The sequence below is a fragment of the Parambassis ranga genome, chromosome 14 (genome assembly GCF_900634625.1).
Source record: "Parambassis ranga chromosome 14, fParRan2.1, whole genome shotgun sequence".
In the NCBI taxonomy this organism is placed as follows: domain Eukaryota; kingdom Metazoa; phylum Chordata; class Actinopteri; family Ambassidae; genus Parambassis; species Parambassis ranga.
This window is the reverse complement of record NC_041034.1, coordinates 8,931,045-8,952,235: the sequence shown is the minus strand read 5'-3', so window position 1 is coordinate 8,952,235 and position 21,191 is coordinate 8,931,045. Positions and strand designations below refer to the sequence as shown.

Below are 21,191 nucleotides of genomic sequence, written 5' to 3'. Positions count from 1 at the left end.
GCAGCACAAACAAGTTCACCAGTAGGGATCTCTAATCCTACATGTCAGGAGAATGACACCAGTGACAGGCTTCTGTACGTCCCCGACATCGAGATAGATAGACACAAAAAGGCGGGGCTCAACAGGAAACGAACAAGCAGGGTACATTTGTGGCCCCTGCTATCAGATTCCCATCCAAACCAGGTATTTTCTTTAGACTGCCAGCAAACCAAACTCATTTTTTGTGCTTTTGTCAGCATGATTTAGTTTTAAAATAGAATTGTTGTGCTGTAACAGACCCTCAGCCTTACTGGCCATACCTGGATGCACTGTGTGTATCTGTACAGATTTCATATTATTGTTATCGAGCACTTGAGACTTTGGGTGTCCAAGTCAAAACCTTGACAGTATCTGTGGTGCTCTGCTGTATGATTTGAAGGCCCTGGACTAACAAGAGGATAGATGTTTGCAGTGAGACAGAAGGCTGTGAAGGTGATTGATCGGGTTTAGTTAGCAGTGTGTGTGCTTGAACCTTTCCAGTTTTTTTTAAAAGGGTGCCATGCCCCACAGTCCTCTCTGTCATTGTTATATCTTAAAGAGCAGCCTCCAAAAGAGCTTTGGGGATTCTCTCTCCTTAGACGTAGCAGCATTAAAATCCAACAACTCTCCAATCAGGGCTTGCTGATCATCAAGTCCTTCTGTTTTTGGAGCACACTAAGCACACCAGAGAGGAGGAAATTCAGTAGTTTGTTTGTCCATTTCCCCTGTGGTGATCATCACAGACTCTGAACTACTTCTCTACTCCAGACTCTACAATAGACAGAGCAGTTGCAGGAACTATTGTGACTTGTGGTCATCATCAGTACCCCTCTCTGATTGTAGAAAAAAATCAGTTGAAATCTTCCTGGATTTGGATTGAATCGAGATATATAGCCTCCACAGCATTGCAGAGAAAAGTGCATATTAGTCTCTGGGAATCCGAGGTTTCATGAGTCAGTAGGGTCGGAGCCTCAGCTTTTCCTCAGCCAGAAGCCTCCAGGCTCACTGAGGTCAAAGGGTGAATGAAACTGTCTCTCGCCTCTGTAGGTTGTCCTTATTGGAAACTGGCTCTCATTAGGCACTCTTGCTGTCTAGCTTCGTTCTACCCGCATGGCTTTTTTTTTTAAGTGGACACACACTCATACAAACAGAACACAGAAACCTTCTCCACTCATTTACACTGACTGTGAAGAGTTGGCTGTTGGAGTGATTGGCTCTGAATGGCTTTTAAGTTGGGATGCAAAGGCAAAGACAAATGAGTTTTCAACAAGACTTTTTGGAAGGGTTGATAGTTATATAGGTGTGACACTTTGTTTTTAGAATTTAGACTAAAGGCCAAGAATACAGATGTGCATGGGGATAAAAAGACTTTATCAGGAGATATCCAGTGATTATAGCTATTAGTGCTAAAACCCTCGACTACCACTTATGTCTGCAGTGTTTTGTTTCTTGGTCGTAAGGTGCTCTTCAGTGAGCAGAGTGACAGTTATAAATGACTAGAGCTTTGTCTCAGCATGAGTGACAGATGGAGATTACACTGAGAGAGAACTGTTGTGTCAAAAGGGTTAAACATCAAGACAGAACTGTTCTTGTACTTAATGTGTGTTCGTCTCACTATTATGTGGATGAAATATTATTTTTATACTATTTTATGTGGCTGGACAGGTTTTGGAGGAACATAAATCCAGTAAAGCAATCAATGCCACAGAGACAAAAGTAATGTTTTCCTGTTGTTTCCCTTGGTGACATCATCAAAGCAATGGGCTAAATTGTTTTCCCTGACTTTCATGTATTGATTATGAGTCATAAATATCCCTGCATTTATACCACAGGGATCCTCAATAATTTTCTTAATACACACACGCAAAGTTACGCACACATGCCTTGTTTAAAGAGCCAGGGCAGGGTGGTTCAGGAGAATGAATAAGGTTGTGTCATTGGCACAAGAGTGTCCATTTCCCACCTCAGCGTACGATCACAAAGTAGAGTGACAGCAGCAGAGCAGAGTAAGAGGAAATATAATCTGCAAGATGTGACACTGCTCTGTTATTAGCCCTCTGGACCCCACTGGGTGGGCCGACAGAAGTTCTGGGGATGCATTTGTTCTTCCTCCTTGCAGTTGCAGACATGTCATATTTACCTCCATCTGGAGCATAGTCTTTTTCAGCCCCCTCCCGAAGTACATGCACCTCATTGATCTCCCCTTTGGCCTTGCGGCCTCGACGGGTGCAGTTTCTGCGGCCTCCCTTAGGTGGCCGTGGCAGAGGTGAGGGTGAAGGTAAGCTGTACTGGTCCCCATGGGGCAAGTACGGCCGCTGATGGTGGTTGTGGTGGTTTCTGTGACGATTCAGGTGATTCAAAGACTCTCCGTGCTCCATCTCCCCACCTGCACCGCCATGTGCATGACCCTCACCTGACAAGCAGCTGGGCAGCTCCTCTTTCTTCAGTGCTTTGAGATCCTTCCCTGTTAGCTCTGGTGGCGAGACACAAATGAGAGAGGAGGTGGAGCCTCTGAACCTCCGCAACCAGTCCCAAAGTGACAAGGCTTTGCAGTCACACTCCCAGGGGTTGTCATTGAGCCGCAGATACTCCAGGGCAGGCAGTAGAGTCAGGCTGGAACCAGATAGCTCAGTCAGGGAATTATTAAACAGGTACAGTGTAGTGAGACGCCGCAGGTCATGGAAGGCTTGCCGATCAACCCACTGGATTCGGTTCTGGTGGAGGAGGAGTCGGTCTAAGACACCCAGACCTCGGAAAGTGTTCTGGCGAAGACTCCAGAGTCGATTGCCATGCAGGAAGAGATGACTGAGGTTCAGAAGATCAATGAACAGGTCATCCTCTAGAAACTCTAACTCGTTGTCCTGTCAGGAAGAAGGGGATTGAGGAGATGTTTAAAATGATTTTTACTACATTAAGATAAATTAGTATTTCTGTAAGTTTGCTCTTGTATGATCAAAGTTTCTGAACTATGTAAATGTAAAATGTGAAAAACAAAAACATATAAATATTTAAGACAAGATAATATATCAATAGTATACTATTATATGGGTTGGTTCTAGCACTAGAATTCTAACCTCACAATACCCTCACAAACAGTAGGCTTGCTTTGTTAACACAGTATGACAGGAGGAGAAATAGCTGGATTATGCTGAATGATTGGTTAATCTGTGATCTGTGTAGTATCTAGTAACTCTGGAAGAGCAGTGTAAGAGGGTTCATAAGTGAGTGCTGCCTTTGAGACTGCAGAGTTAGTGTGAGTGTGTGTGGAGGGGGGGTGGGAGTTGGTGAGATTTGCAGTTTCCAATAATCTACTTGCTCAGGTTTTCTGTGGATTTGATGAGCTGCTGTTGTACATGATGTAAGGATGCTGTCAAATGTCAAGCTGTGACCTTTACCCCACTCACTCGCTCAGTGTCAATATCAATTGATTTTCCCCTTCAATAATATGAATCATCCATCCTTCCCATGCAATACAAGCTTTTCTACTCATAAACCTACCATGTAATTAATGAATTCATCTATCAATCAATCTTGTTTAACAGCTTTTTTCACAGCCATAGAAGCTGTACTGAGAGTTAGTTTAGTGTGCAGGAAGGTTTGTGGTATTTTCACTACACTCCGAATAATTTGATCAGGCACCAATTCATAGGCAGTAAGTGCCGAGGCAGGCTGATGTACAGATTATACCATAATGCTATTGCGACTGCAGATGTAATATACAGTAGAGATAAAAGGCAGCTGTTATCCATGCACCTGTAGGTAGAGATACTGGAGATTATGCAGGGCTGCAAAAATCCCAGGAGGCAGGCTGATCAGGCCACAGTGGTATAGGTGAAGGGCGTGTAGCCGGCCCAAGCCCAGGAATGTGTCTGATGCAACAGCCTTCAGGTGCCGGTTGTCCCCAAGGTCAAGCTCCTCCAGGCGATCGAAGCCGTGGAAGGTGGATGGTTGTATGTAGGAGATGTTGTTGGAGTAAAGCCACAACATGGTGGTAGTGGGTGAGAAGTGGCCACGAAGTAGCCGCTGGATCTTGTTGTTTTGCAAGAAGACGCGCTCACTCTGAGCGGGGATGCCCTCGGGCACGGCATGGAAGTTGTGGGCTTGGCAGGAGACGGTGCTAGGTGAAGTGTAGCAGATGCAGTGGCGAGGGCAGGGCAGAGAGAGATCCAGGCCCCAGAGCACCAACAGTAACTCCACCCCTCCATAACCTGAGAGACGACAGGAGGATGGAAATGACATAGAGATGGAAAGAGAGAGAGAGAGAGAGAAAGAGACAAGCAGAATTAATTGAATTCATATGGCAGAGTTTCTCTTATCAGACACATCTTGAATGAAACACTCACTGCTCTCAGTTTACAAGGACAACAATAGGCATGGTTCAGTGCAGACAAATTACAACACTGACACTGATCTCTCAGAAACACACACATCCACACATCACAAACCTTCATATATTGTTTTCTCAGCCTATTCTAATATTTTTTCTCTTATCCCCAGAGTGTTTACCCTTAACCTTTCCTACCCTTCACTGTTATTGTAAACTCTTTCCAAACCCCAAATCTAAACACAAGGGACCTTTTTGTCATGTTTTGCAAAAACCTTGAAAATCCCTAATACCAAGAGGCCCTTTCACCACCATGCCCAAAACGCATAAAAATGCTGCTCAGGTGTACAAACACTTTGTGTGTGAGCTGTCTTTCACAGAGCTGCATACTTTTTTATTTTTATGTTCCCTCCACCGGTCTTGACAATATAGCGCACGCACACACACAGCCAGACACATACACACAGCATCCTATCATGCACAATGTTATATCCTTTGGTTATCCTCTAAAAGCGACAGAAAATCGATGTTTCCCCTGCTTACAAGTGAACACGCACCACACCTGTAATACATTCCCACAATAAGGGAAACCAAGAATATATATATATATATATATATATATATATATATATATATATATATATATATATATATATATATATATATATATATATATATATATATATATATATATATATATATATATATATATATATATATATATTCTTGGATATATGTAGAAGGAGGGGGGAGAATGATGTGTGAATGATCTGTGGAGATGTTTTCAGATTCTCCTCATCTCATTTTGATTTATTTATTTGCCTTTTTTCCAGCCTTGGATCATTCTAGTGTTTGATGTGGTGTTTGGCTGCAGAGTAGAAAAAACAACAGCTAAAGGTGATGAGACATGCTGATCCAGAGGGTAATTTCTGTATGAGGGTGTGGGGGATTACAATTCGAGATCATGTGTTTTGATCTTGTATTGTGCTGATGTGCTGACATATGTCTGACCTGTGTGTTTGTGTGTGTGCGTGTGTGTAGAGTTGTCCATTGAGGACATTTCTGCATTATTATAGCCAGTCCTTGCAACTTCAAAATGCAAGTTTTAGGTTAAGCCCAGGTGTAAGTTTATGTTGGACAGTTGTCTGTGATGGTTAAGGTTAATGTATATGGTGTGCATTATGTCAGTGAGCGTCCTCACAAATATAGGAAGATATGTTTCTCTGTCTGTGAGATGGACAGATGAGATGGAAAGATGTGATGCTTGCCAGGACACTGCTGCCCTGTAAAGAACAACATGTTCTGAAATGTCTGCAGAGGACGGAAGAGTATTATCCTGTGTGTGACATGTGTCTCTAGATTAATCACATGCACATGTACACACACACTGCATGTGTTCGTCAACACATAAGCCTGTCTCTATGTATTGTTATCTGAGACATATAGTGAGAGTGGTGTCTGTTGTATTTGACAAGTCTGACCTTTTTCATAAAGGAAAAAAATGGCAGCCCATCCTCTTTTCTGTCCTGCACCAAAAACAGATCAATACTGGACACAGCTTTAATAATGTATCAGTCAATACATATTTATGAATATGGATGGTTAAGCAACAACTAATTAATTTTTTGTGGATTTTTGCATGTTTTAGCAATGTAATCACAATGCACAATTTATGACACTCTAAAAATCAATGTATGATTAGAACTTTTTTACTCATTGTACATTGCCATTTACAAAACTGGCCAAAAGGTTAGATTATAGTAATTTCATGATCACAGTTGTTCATTGTTGGTTCATTGGTTGCCTGGATACAATTTTTGTAATTTCAGCTCTAGCATAAAAGCCAAGCTCACTCAGCTCTGCATCATGTTTTTGCTCAGATCTTAACATTGAAACTCTCAGGAAGTTGTGATTTTTGTATATGTTTCTAAGACAGTGCTGCTTTAAAGAAATCTTGTCTTTTATCTACCATACTGCCTTCTGTTTATCCAGTGTGTGTTGTACCAATTGCCGTATAATTCTTTTTAGACCATCATTGTCTTCAGAGAACAAACCCTGAGGAACTGATATTTAGTGCAGCCAAAAAAATCAGTTCAGAAAATACTAATGAATAAAAATGTCAATCAGCCACAACTACTGCACTTTCCTGCTAATTAACAAATGTTAGCATACTGACATGATTTTGCCCTCCTGTGGTTGAGGGAATATGTAATAAAAAACTCACCCTGGTAACCAAGAAAATGGTGGAGCTGTCACACATACCACACAGTCATTTTTTTTCTGTGTGCGTGTGGGTATTGATAGATCCAGGTTATGGGTGGGGGAGAGATAAATATTCAACTGATGAACTCACATTTATCATTGATGCCTGTCCTAAAGGTTTGCCCAGGATCTGTCATCTGTCTCAGACTGATGTTTTTATCATGTATTATTGTGTTATGTTATCATTATTGTAAGCTATAACGGTATTTGGTCTTGCAGTGTATCAGAGTTATAACATCTCTCTGTCCTCTGTTTCTGTGCTGTATCTTTGTGTCTGTGTTGCTCTTTGTTTCATGCTTCTCTGCCTCCATTCTCCAGAATGTTTACACTTGCCTTCCTCCACAGCTTTATCTCTCCTGCTGTGCCTGTTAATTTGGTATTAAGCCACTATTTGGTACTTTGCCTTTGCAAGCTAATAAAATAGATATTGTGTCTGTAAGTATCTGTGACTTTTTGTCCTTTTCTCTTTGTTTATGATTTGTAGAGAGAGTTACTTGACTGAATTTGCTTTGCTTGAACAGAAGTTCGATTTAATCCTTCTCCTCAAGTTTTATTAGATGCTTTTAGTGCATAAAAGCTGAAAAAGCAGAAACTTGAAAATTGATCTCTTTATTATCCATCTCCTGGTGTTTGTGTCTTAGCGAGGTACTTTTAAAATGCTGCGAGACACAATTGAACATGTTCTTACACAAAAACAAATACAAAGGTCATTAGCAAATAGTTTTCAAAAAACCACTGTAGTAAAAATATGGACCACCATTGAAGGAAGGGACTGGATTTCTTATCCCACCTACAACAGGTTTCTCTGCCATTGTCTTGGCACAGGAAGGTGTATAGTTAAAGAGTGGTCACTTTTTTTTTTACCTAGATTGAAAGACTTTTTTTTTCCACTGCAGAGTGAGGTTGTTTTTATTAACCTTCTGATTAAAATCAACCATTTGATCTGATCTTGATGTTAGATCTTTATATTTGTCTTCACTCTGAAAAGGTTCCAGTCTCAGCTGCTTATCCTCAGTTAATGTAAGTTTACAATGCTAAATTCACCCACTGGTCCCATTAATTTTATTTCATACAAATTGTCTTCGGTACAAGTCTGCATGACACGTACTTGTGATTATGCTGCTAGCTTTAGTTTGCATTTCCAATTGCTTTTGCTCCCTAGTTGCCTTTTGTTTACCCCTGCAGTCTTTCTTTTTTCTTTTTATATTTTCATCATTGCTTTATATCTGACTTCCTTTTTCTTCCCCTTTGCCCCTTTCATTTTTTTCCCTGTTACATCTTCTGTCACTGCACACTGCATTGTGTGTGTGTGTGTGTGTGTGTTTGATATTTGAAAGAAATGTGTGCTGATCATGTTTTTCTCTGCTTACAGATTAACTGTGGGTGTTTAAAGTTTACAGATTGAGGGATGGAGCTGATGATATTTAGATAGAGCTGCTGACTGCCATATGGCTCTGACACCGGGGGCAGCATATCTCCCACCAGTATCCAGACACTTTGCCTTTAAAACATAAAAGTACTTATTACTTACAGAGTTAGAGTTAGGTACGGCAGGTGTTTAAAGTGGATCAACATTTATATTTTGGAAAACATACTGTTTATAAATCTCCAGTCCTACATCAGTACATTATTAATACTCTTTTTTAAAATTCTGAGTTCACAGTCATCACTAGGCTTACTGCAGATTTTAAACTGCCCACAGCTTCACAGTGTTAGTGCAGGAATTCATCAACAGACCACTAATTGCAAACCAGCGATTAGCTGTGACATGGAGCTGGCATTAGGCCAACTCTCAAACCTGTAACAGCTCTACAGTAAGGAGCATCACGGTACATTAAAAATCTGTTATACCAGTAATTCCCTATGATGCATTTCCCCATGTGCTGCAGTTAAATTGCATTTCAATTAACGTGACTGGTGCCTGGTGTGAATCTCTCATAAAGGCATGTAATATTTTAAAGTTCATTTGAAACCAAACACTTATATGTCATGCAGGTGCTCAATTAAGCAAACGTGGAGAGAATGTTTGTCTGGGATTCTGGGCAGTTGTGTTTTAGATGCTTGTGCTAAATTATTTGCAAATTGGAGTGTTGAAAAAGCTGATGTTTAGCTTTAGTCCCACCTGTTATTTGAGGCTTCTGTATGCTATGATGTCACCTGCACATAATGCAGTGATTTAGAGTCTGCTTATTTGACGTCATTAAAAACTAGATTCATAAAAAGGAGAGAGTCGCTAATGCAGGACAAACCTGAAGTGTCTGTGAGCTGCTGATGACTCAGCAGGTTTGGAAATAACATGAAGAAAAAAAGCAAAGTTGAGCAAAAGTAATATGAGCAATGATGAGTCGGTGGCCTAAGATAATCACGTTACACACAAATGTGATTAGACTCTTTGGGTGATTATGTAGAACATTTGATGTAAATAGAATTTATAGCATTTCGTTTTGGATAATTGAACATTGCAAGGCATCATTGTTCAAGAAACTGGACAACATCAGCCTTCACATAATCGTCATATTCACCTGAATGAACACTGTTGGTGCTCATTCAGGTGAATCTTCCCCCAGATGCAAAAAAAAGCTAATAATCAGTGTTGTGGACCAAGGCACCAATTCCTAGAAAGAATACATTCATATGGGCCACTGTCTCTGGACTAATGTGGGAGGTGTTAGGTTTACTTCATTGGATTTCTTCTTCCTTAGCGTCAACCTATAAGGGCTTTTACTTTAATTGTTGCGTACATATATGAGAATTTCTGAGGGGTTTGAATCCTAGCTTGACTGGCTCAACATCCCACTGGTGATGATGTCCTATTGTCCTCAAGGGAGGCATAGATTTATAGCACCACTTTATCTCTTTATACCAGTAATTGTATATTTCACTAAATGATGTCTTTTTAATCAAACTCTCCCACCGTCTTTCTCTCACTCGATCTGTCTTTGCGTCCATTTCCTGCTGGTTGTTTGTCTAAATTCTCATCTTAGCTTCCCTGGATAGATATTTGCTGAAAGCTTCATCAAGCACAGCCAGGGTTCAATTACAAGAGCCGTCTCATTCCTACACACCAGTATTGTACACACAAGTCACACACACACACACACACACACACACACACACATAAAAACAGCAGCACAAGCTGCGTGTTTCTTGTCAGGCCACCATCACAACTTCCCTCCTGACAACAACTTGGCATCTGGAGGAGACACCTGTCACTCATCCTGGCAAACATGAGGAGAAAGTGAGGAACGTAAGAGAGGGGGAAAAAGAGAGGAGGGGAGCCCGATAGGGGAGGAACGGGCAATATCATGCTCAAAGGGAATGAGGAGCTCTTAAAACATGAAAGCAGAGGCAGGAGGAGAGAGAGGCACAGCACGGCGGTGTGGGAGGGAAAGAGAGCAGAGCAAGTGAGATTGTAGCTAAAAAAAGGATGATGGGGATGACAGGGATCTACTGTGGAGCACAGACCATTATATAGGTAGGTGTGTAAACGTCTGTCTGCTGTGCACAGTACACAACTGTGACTTCCGATGAATTGGCACCTAATGCTATGACCTTCTGAGAGGTGACTCAGATTAACACTTGTACATTGATTACACATAACACACTTGCATACTCACTCACAATGGAGAAAGCATTTAGTCACACTGGAACACGTGTAATCTTCAGGTACACACATGCACACAGGCTGCAGGCGCACACACCCACGTACAGACACAGACAATCAACCCTAATTAAACAGCACTGGCAGGATTTATAAAAAAAAAAAAAAAAAAACTAGAGTTGAATTTACAAAAATGGCAAGGAGGCAGAGTGGGTGGAGGGGGGTGCATGAGGGACGGCGGCTAGCTCAGACTCTCAATATAGATGCTGCTCCTCCCTTGTTAGTGGTTGATTTAGCTTAGCATAATCCCAAAGATCATTTAGCGTTGCTCATTCAAATGGTGATAAATCTCTGGCAGAGTTAATGAGAGATTTAAATGGCGTCATTGCCTCAAAGACACAGCTGAAATATCTCTGCAGTATATAATCCTCCCCTCTCATGTAATATAGTACATAACCATTACATCCATCTTCATAGTGGAGACAAATCAGGTCAATACTGTCGGCTCTGCACCACTGATTCTCTGTGGCCTAGGAATTACTGTTTTGTAGTCTTGAAAGTTTGTTTCATTCAGAGTCTCACTCCTGTGACCCCAAACAAAGAAATTTAAACAAAGCTTACAAGCAAATCACTGACTGACCAGACAGAGTAGGAGTAACAATTGATTTCTTTAGAAACAAATGCAATAGTACCTTTGCCTTGATCCTTGATGCTGTCTGACTTCTTAAAGAGCATGTTGGATCATGTTAGCTTTTGGGACATGGCTTAAAAGAAAATACAGTAAAGCATTTGAATAATCTGTATTGGTTACAAGGACAAATCCAGTAATTTTTGTCATCAGAGAGTGAACGCTAACTAACGCTAAGTGTAAATACAAAGGCCACACGGCTTTTTCCATCTTTTTGTGTCCATATTGCCACTAGTTATAAATACAGTGACTGCAGCTTTGCTGTAAACCAAAACACTTATTGAACTAGACTCATCAGCTAACCCTTTAAATCATAAGATTTTTCTGTTTCTGGTCCAAAAGTGTTTTTTCATCTTGTATATTACTTATAATGCAACCTCCTTTATGCTTTTACTAAAGTATAGCATATATGCATTGTTAGTATTGTGTTGCTTTTATTTTCACATGAGTATAATAACAAACACACAAACTCGTTAACCTTAGGATCTCCAGCACAGCAGTGTTGTGCAGGAGGGAAGCAAAATGCTCAAAATGTTGAAAGAAAAATCAATGTTCATTATCATGAAACACATTCGGTGATACACTGCTTGTTTCAGGAAGGCCTGATTAAAAGCTGTGTTTTAAGGCATCTAGGTATCTGCTCTATTTTCCACCACCTCACAGTCTCTGGTCTGCTGTGGCCCCTCTCGGCCCATGGCCCACCGTTGTGACATCTGTTCAGTGCACAACATACTGGCCCATTTAAAAAATACACACATTTTACTCTGATCGGTATGATGCATACGTGTCTGTGTGTGGCTGTGATGGGGACAGAGAAATAAAGAGAGAAAGCCAACTCAAAAAATAACCTCTACCCTCTTTGCATGCAGTAATTGGGTCATTTGAAAGGCTAAGCTTATCTCAACACTAATCAGGCTCTAATTATACTCAGGAAAACTTTGCCCACCCCTCCGTTACGTACACACACACACACACACACACACACTCTCTCTCTACATGCATAATCAAATGATGCAGGTCACAGCTTTCCCTTTTTAAAGCCTGTCTATTAGGAGTAAGATGTGCTGCTGCTGCTCTCCGTCTCGTCCTGCCTCACTGAAACCACGATGATAACACAGACTGACATGGTGGAATGTGTCAATGGGAAACAGAGGGGCATGTTCAGATTTCGACAAGGAGGTGTGGCACCCCCTCCTCGGGCATCAGAAACAAATGTATTTTGGGCACGTAATGGCACAAGAAAGCTTGTACTTACATGTGTCTTAATCAAGAAACCTAATGTACAACATTATTCTGATGACATTTTATCTTCAATTTACATTCAATAAAGTTTTATCTGAGTGCCTGAGCTGCTTACACTGAATAAGAACCTTTTTTGCTGCAAGTATTCGGGTACACTGGACCATAAAATGCATGTAAAACTTTTAAAATGAAGGAAAAAAAACTTCTGAAAAATGAGCATACTGAAAAACAGTGAGTTGTTCACTGTTCCAAATAAAATACGCAAGCGTACAGGCATAAATGGAGATGCACACATATACACACACCAACACATAGTTTTATACCCCCAGTGGAGCAAATACACACCAATCACAGGAATTTCACGCCTGACTGACCCTGATCTGGCAGCAGGCATCTGTGTCTGCTGAGGTGTTGTGTATGAACGTGTGCAGTTTAAACATCTGTGGGTGAGTGTGCATCCACACTCACTTCAGTTGATTTGTGGCTGAGGTGCTAGTTGCCCTTCTGCGTCTTGCCATCACTGGATCTGGAATGCTCTTTGGCAGAAATCCTCAGTGGAAAGCGGCAAGAAATGAGCCTGTCCAACAGGGCGATGAAAAGAGGAAGAGAAAGTGCAGCACGGGGGCGAGCTGGTTCCCCTCTTAATAGCTGTTTGTCCAATTCTCCCAGCACAAGGAAACTCTCTCTTCCTCTTCTTGTGACTAAATCATTCCCTGCTCTCTGCTTTACCCTGCAGGTATGAATCACCCTTTGTCACCCTCCTTCGTTCTCCTCCCTCTAGTTCGTTTAGTTTCCCATCTGTCTCTATTACAAAGACTGTTAAAAGTACATCAGGACTTATTATTGCATAAATCCTTCATATCAACGACTGCCTGTGCTCTTGCACCTTGTTTCCTCAGTGTTTGTTTCTGAGACTCTCAGAGCAAGAAATTCCTGTCATGCTCGGGGATTACACTTGTAAATCAGACATGCATAGATTCAAGAAACTAAAGAAGAAAAGAGGAGGGGGGCAGAACAAGATGAAGGGTTACAAATCCAAATATCCAGAGTGACAAGTGAAGTGTGTGATTTCAGCGTGATGACATGTCCGAGGGATCATCTGTCACTGGGCTGCTTTATGGGATGACACGCTGCTATTGCCACACTTGTCTTTGACTGAGCCTATCACAGACATGGCAATGGCCATTTTTCAGCCTGATTGGACCAAACAAAAGGGGATATCACCATCAGATCGCTCATTAAAGAGGCTCCCTGTGGAGCATGACTTTAACCACTGTTGAAGTGACAGTGCTTGATGCGATCAGATTTCTTCCAAACTGCATTACCCTGCAGCTGACAAATATAAGACCTACAGCAACAAAATGTTTAATGGTTAGAGAACTACATATACAGTCCACTGGACTGGATGAAGTTGCCAGATCAACCCCCTCTATCTAAATCCAGCATGTCACACTGTTTCTAATAGTTTTCAACTGGTAGCAATATAACACCATTAGCATGTTATTAGCGTTCGGCTCGCTTTCTGTATTTCTTGTTGACATTTTTCACACCACACCGCTTGTAGAAAATGCATTCAGGTGGAATGACAGAGAAATAGCGCAGAGAAGACATCAGTCAGGAAATATGAGAAGGGCAGTGGAAGGGAGAGGAAGGATGTATGAGGGGAGAACAGGAGGAGGTGTCACAGCTTTTTTCCATCAGCTAAACAGAGATGGATGGAGTGAGAAGAGCGTGTCAGTAAAACTCCCAGCAATCTGTTACAAGATCTGGCTAATCTGAAGGTTGCTGGTTAAACTCCACCATCAGTCACAGTGTTTGTCTGCCATGAAGGTTAGAATAATCTGGAAATGTCTCATCCTTGTCCTCTTACTGTTGTCGAGTTTGTGGTTTTAGTCCCTCTGGGTTGCCTCAATTGTTAGTGTCCTGTTTTTTATTTTTTTATTTTATCAAATGTGCGTCTTCACAATATGTCATGTATAAAATACTTCTTGTCTGTAGGATAGTAGGGTTAGGGTTAAGTTTCAAACCTGCTTCTTCATGGAGAATGGCAGCATGGATTTACTGCAGTTACAATTGATTGCAATGATGACACAGTCACAGCCTGAGAAATCTTCTAGACAAAACATTTATGGGAACCTTTCTTCATCATTCCTGCTATACAGTTATCCCCTCTGCTGGAGCTGTATGTGCCAATAAAATGTTGTTTATGGTAGACTGCTTCACTTTGGTGCTATAAGAGGACCGTGCACTTGTAATACAGTTTGTTATAGCTATATACAGTGTGTGTATGTGTGTGTATGTGTGTGCGCCATTATATATAGCCAGTTAGCAGCTTGCCAGGTTGCCAACGTGTCAGATGCTTTTTTGCAACTTTACAAATTAACAGTCTGACAAGGCACACAGTGAATGGCAAGATGAGCAAAGGTGATAAAGCAGGAACCAGGAAGGCAGAGTCAGAACTTTTCCCTCAGCAGCTCTTTTTAAACACTTTTTTGTATTCCTTTAATTATTAGCATTCTTGAATTTCATACCCTTAAGAACACACTAGCAATGGAATGTTAGAGATGTCCAAAAAATAACATGTCTGATGATCACATTTATATTTGTGATGATAATGATCTGAGCAGTGCCAGGAGTTTTAAATAGTTTAAATTGAAAAAGAGTAAGAAAAGAGAAAGAAAGCTTCTTTAGCTGAAGCATCTAAATGGGTGCACACCAGATATGATATGGCATGTCATCATTTTGTATAAGTTTGGATATGCTTATAATTTCTTGACAGTAAATTTCCTCACTCCAGCCACTGTAATTTGTTAAAGATTTCAAGTTCTCTAGTTTCCATATTTTACTCTCATTGCTGTAAATCATTTTCCTGTTCTGTTTAGCTTCTTTTCACTGTCAGAATTTTACACCATTGGACCTTGTTTTGTTTTTTTATTCACTGAGTTTTTTTCCCCTCCCTCATTTTCCTGTTGCTCTTGATGGTTTTTATTCATCTTCAGTTGATTGCAGTAACTCTAAGTTCATTGCCACAGTTTGTTTTGGTAGAAAGTAGCAAAAACAGTTCACACACGGGTCTTTGGATTATCCAGGGTAACTGTGACAGCATTTCTGGAAAGATATGTCACTGCTGAGGTTTTCAGATGACATGTTTCAGTGCTTTAAACGTCAACAAAGCAAAATTCAGTTCTCCTCCATTGTCGCGCTGTGGCAGCAGAGCTTTCACAGATGGATTTATCAAAGGCTTGGCAAATAAAACTGCATGACTACATATTCACAAGGAGCAAAGGGACAGAGGTGGAACATTTGGGAGAAACAACTTTTTATGGTAAAGGGTTCAAATGGGTCAAGGCTAGGTTTGGATACACCAGGTCCAACTTCTTCACACAATGAGAGGAAGTGCTGTAAAAGAGGCTAAACTCAGGGCAAGAAACATCTTGAATTGCATCACCTTACACACTCAAGCACGCACACACAAAGACAAGGGTTCTCCAACAAAAGGCGTCTTTGTGGTTAGAGATTTTGAATTAAACTGAAACATTTTATTTCAGGCAGTGCGACTCCACTCTCCTTCACCTGAGGCGAGCAACGAAGAATGAAGCTGCACCCAGAGTGCAACGTGTCCCTGGTCTTTTTTTCAGCACAGGGGCCACAGCTCTCATCACAACTCTATAAATGCTCTGATTTTCTTCTTCAAGGTTACACATGCTGTACACAAACACCTCCAAACACACTAACAGAAGGGCACCAACTGACAAAAACACAGACACACAAACATTAGCAGTAAAAGGCACACAAGTTACACACAGTGTCTATACCTACATTGGTATGCTATGAAGCAAAACTTGTACTACTTGCCACACATGCCTGCTGATGCACACATATTGTACATCAAAACCAAAAACTCACACATACAAATGCACACACCCGGTGAAAATGAATTATGAATGCACGTCTCAACTCCATCCTCCTCTACTCGCTACGTCCAACCACTCAGTCCATGTTCACCTTGGCTACATAATTCCCTCAATTTCCTCAGCTGTTTTCTACCACCTTCCACTGACCCCTCTCTCTTTACTCAGTTTCCACTCTTCTGTTCCTTCCCCTTCCTCCTCATCTTTACCTCCTACTCTACCCAAATTTGTCTTTATATCTGAATTAGTCTTGACCCGTGCAGTCTGGTTTTTGAATTCTGATTTAGTGGCAGGAGAGAAAAGGATTGGGTTGCAGGGGGTGGTTGCTGGTCTTTGTTTTTCCTCCAACTAGAGGGAAATGCCAGTGACATAAGTGTGTTTATGTACGGTTTATAAATGCCACATTCTACCTCCAGCTTATGGCAGCCTCCCCACACACACATAGCAAAAACACACACTGCTTTTTTACAATTGTTTTCTGCAGCAGAGTTTTGGATGATGCTGAAATGTCTAATGGCACGGAGTTAAACTCTATACACGCACCTCCCTCCCACAGTCTTTTACACACACACACACAATCCCAATTTTATCTCTCTGTCTCCTCTTCAATTAGAGCCCATATGCTAGAAGGCCCCCAGCTCTCCATGTGTCCCTTTGAAGTGAAGTAGATTTTAAAAAACAAACGTTTCACAAAACCCTAAATGAGCACTTGCAGAGCTGAGAATAGGGAGCACACACAAATTCCCAGAAATACATTTATTAACATGCATAGACTTACTGTACTGCAGATGTGTGAGCATACAGAAACATGAATAAATTCATCAGCATGTTCCCAAATGCATAAACACACAGTCAATATGTTTTCGGTATTCCGTCTGACCTCTGGCTGTCTCACAAATGTACAGTATGACGCATGTGCTCAGATTGGTAGGAAAAAAAAACATCCTTAAAATGAGTGGCCTGCCAAATGTCGTCTCTTTTTTAGAAAGAAAATTTAAGTTATGCTGCATTCAGGGAAAAGCATTCCCTCCTGAATGTAGAGCAGGTTTGGGAAATTGGATTTTGAAGCCATTTTGTGCACTTCTTTAACTCCATAAATTTCTCTGCTCAATGTATTCACTGCACAGGGTTTTGTTACTTGTGCAGTGCATTATCGGTTTCTGTCTGGTTTGACTATACATGGCCATTTAGACTTAGCAAAATACATATAACACTATGGAAAGCAGACACACACTCACTTTCAGAGCTCATTTGAGCACACGGACTTCCTGCTGTGTTTAGCTGGTGTTTACATCTCGTCCCATAAGACCTCAGGTTTGCCCTCACAATATTCAACAACTAAGTAATTAACAGCAGCCATTCTCAGCTTGGAGGGAGAGATGAGCTTCATATTCACACAAATATGTAGCCGTGAAGAAGCAATGATTAAAATTATGCTTGAACAGTGTAATCTAATTTTATATACAATAAGTAAAACTTTAGATAGATGCTTATTCCTGATGATAATAAAAAAGGTTGTAGTTTCATAGTTTCCAAATTTGTTGATTAGGCATCGGCCTGCCGATCGGCCTGTCTGTCAAGCCATTACTCCTGCACAGCACACCTGTTCTTAAAATTATCTGTATGTTGTTGATAACCTACAGTCTAGGACATTCAGGGCAGAAGTTATATTCTCACTTGCTGTAACCCCGTAATACATTTTCTCAGATAATTCAGCTGAACATTTTTCTTGTCAGCCTGTGTTATTGTCTTATGTGTTTTTACTAGTGTAGTGATGGGAAATGTGACAACCAGAGTTATATGCTGCACAGGAACACAAAAAAAATAAGTTATCACAGAATAGACTCAAAAATGCTAGACTAAACACAATCAAACCTTTTGTTTCTGTAAAAGGCAACCTGGATGGCATCTCCATAACTTTTCTCCTATGATAATACAATGGTGACAGGAGCAAACTATTTACTCTTGTTTCTGCTGAGTTCTTCTGAGCTTAAACTTTTTGTTGGGCTTTAGTGGCCAGTGGTGAGAGAAATACGTCAGCAGCACTTGGAAATGTACATTCATGGACAACGTGTGTTTTCAGGTGTGTGCCTTGGCTGAGTCTAAGCATGCATAGTTGGCCTCTGTGGGTGTGTGTATGCCAGTGATCCTCAAATCCAGCTGTTTTTTTTTCTTTCTATGTAATTAACTGCAGTCACTTCTCAGCTCAGGTGTAAATCCGACCCTAATTAGACTGCTAGAACGAAAACTACCTGACAGAATAAAAACCATGAATGAGAGGATTTGGGGAATTGTGGTGCAAAGTGACACTGAGTGCAAAGAGACACTGAGCACACGCTGCCTTTTGTCTGGGTTCTCCTCACATTTTGCAGGCACAGAGGAAACCAGGCACCCGCTTTACATGCGCTCGGTTTTATTACTTTGAAAACTTTAATATTTAATGGTTACAGCATACAACATTGAGTGTAGATGCCTCATTTTAGTTTGTTTGTACGAATTCAATGCACATCGCACTCAGCTGTGCATCTAAACAACAGTACCCTTAAGAAAAGGGTTTATTTGGGTCTTGTTGTGGACCCAAATAAACTTGAACCTGTTTCTTGTGAGATCACAGACTCACTCAAACCCATCAACCATAGTTGGTTTGGACCAATGAGTAAACTGTGAGGCGGTTAAAGGCATGTCTAAAGTGACGGTTGCTTCTTGCTTTTCTTGTTTGCAATAAGCTAGGGGTGGGCGATATGGCAAAAATTTTATATCACGATTCTTTAATGATAAAATCACGATCTCGATTTTATCACAATTTGTTTTTACATTGACACTAATTTGCATGTTTCTGTGTAAATGACGTCAGGTAGCCTACTCTGTCACCTCTCAAAAACTATCAGTAGATTTTAAAGGCAAACAACAACTCTGATAACGTGCACTCAGTATTAGTTTTCAAGACACATGAAAATTTAAATAACTTACAGAACAAAATAAAGTTTTATTTCAAATAGGTTAAAAAGAAGACTAATGTAATTCTGTAAAGTATTAAGTAAGTAACTCTTAAAGTTCAATGTGATTTAGAACAAATGATCAAACTTTAATGGGAATCATATCTAAGGACAAACGGAGCTGCTGCTGTCACCTCTGTCCACCGTTTACTAGAGTCCTCATATGGAGCCTCTTCATCAAATGCCTGCGTTATTGTTTTGGTGACGTCATTAGCTGTTGCCTCTGTCTGCATCTGATGTACACACACGGCCCTCCCACACACACACACAGGTGTAGAAGAGCTGCTGACGGCACAACAGCAGCGAACCTGAATATAACGAGCTGGTAATGTTCAGAGAGCTGGGCGCGTACATGCTCATAGCATTATAATACATTCGTATACACACGGCCCTTCCACTGCGACACACGTCGCGCGCGCACACACACACAGGCTTAGAAGACGCGCCGTTGCTGCCGGCAGAAACAGTACCGAACATAAAGGTGGAGTTCGTTTTAGGGCCCAGTTCCTCCGTTTTCTTTTCGTTTTCAGCCGTAGCTTCCTAACAGGGAGGCTGTCACTGGTTGGTCAGATTCACATTAAGCGCACTGAGAGTTGGACGAGTGAAAAAAAACTCATGCGTCTGCGCGAACATAGAACTGCAATTAATAGAATGACTGCAATTAATTGCTCTATGGACGATAAAACGATCTGTCCGTTCTGGTAGATCGCCGATACGTTCAAATCCTTCACGATCATTTATCGTCAAATCGCACAGCCCTACAATAAGCTAATTGAGTTGTAGGTATTACCTCGACATTGAAATGAAATATTAAGCTTTCAACCTTGTTATTTCAATAACTGTTAAATCGAATGTGTTACATAACAACACATAATTAAAGGTCTGCAAAGCAAATGTACTGTAACGTAGGCAGGTGAGATGCACTTACAGTTTTTGGCTAGTACAGTTATTTTCAATCCAAGCATAATGTCTTCCATTAAACCCACGCTGCATATGTCTTCACATTAAAGAACAGACGTTATTATGCATACTAATATACTATATGAAATTTGTGTTTGTTGTCTTTGACAACAGGAGAAGAACAAGCATCCCCAGTTATAGTATATTTTTAGTGAGCAAAACATATCCTATAAATTTATTAATAATAGACCCTGCTGGGTTCTTGTACTATAGCCAAGGTTGTTTTTACAAGAAGTCGTGATTTGTGCCTATTCTTTTTTTATTGCGCATCTATTCCTTCCATTTTTACTTTAATTAACCAACAGTAAGCCTGTTACACCAATTGGTTTAAAGTTTGGGGAAACTGCTTTAAATGATCATAACATGTTGAAGATTTCTATATAGAGACACATCTGGCTCCAAAACCATGACATCAAAATGCAATGTACAATAAAAAAGCCCTATACCCATGTGTTTTTGTTTTAAACTTATCATCTTATCATAATCCAATAAGTACAGTAAAGTGAATTCAATCTGCAGGCAGATCTACAGTAGGAACAACAAATGTTTTTTTCTTCATCCCACGTTAAGTTGGCATGTCCTTTGTTCTTTTGTTGTGTGCTGTTTCTCTTTTTGTATCGTCATTGTATCCGCAATGTGTGTGTTGTGGCAACTACACAGCGCTTCACTTTACTGTACATGTAGCGCTGGCCTTATGGAGATCCTAAAATACTGCGCAGTGGGTATTCTGCCTAGAGACAGATACAGACACACAAAGATTGAGTAAGAGGGTAAGGATGAAAGAGGGAGAACAGCACAGCAGAAGGCAGGATGGGCCTGAATGAATAATAGGCAATCTATAATGGATGACAAGTTGACCAAGTTCTTTCTCTCTGTCTTTTTCCTTCTGTCTTTCTTTTTCCTCATTCCCTTTGCTTTTTTTTCTCCCCACATTCTCCCCTTTTTCCTCTGTGCTCTTCTCTCGCTGTGACACCATGTCACAGCTTTGAGGCACATGTTCTGGAAGAAGACGGTGACTGCCATCCTCCCCTGAGCCTCTTAGCTGCCTTTGGAAGAGAGCCGCTTTACTTTATGGGCTTCTCAAATCTCCTGGAGACGTTCTCTCTACTCTCTACTTCTTGAAAAAAGTCCGATTAGAGGACAAGCGATGTAAAACAGAGAGGAAAAGGAAAGACGAAAGAAGTAAACA

General features: G+C 40.8%; 1 protein-coding gene across 1 annotated transcript in view; it reads right to left on the bottom strand.

The window, feature by feature from the left end:
- Positions 1 to 446: 446 nt before the first annotated feature.
- Positions 447 to 21,191, bottom strand: part of rtn4rl1a (reticulon 4 receptor-like 1a) — an 82,295-nt gene continuing 61,550 nt past the window's right edge. The window contains exons 2-3 of the mRNA XM_028421661.1: positions 3,772 to 4,226; positions 447 to 2,879 (exon numbers count right to left, since the gene is read on the bottom strand). Of these exons, the coding sequence (XP_028277462.1) occupies positions 1,983 to 2,879; positions 3,772 to 4,226 (1,352 nt within the window). The 3' untranslated portion in view covers positions 447 to 1,982. The remainder of the gene's footprint in view (positions 2,880 to 3,771; positions 4,227 to 21,191) is intronic.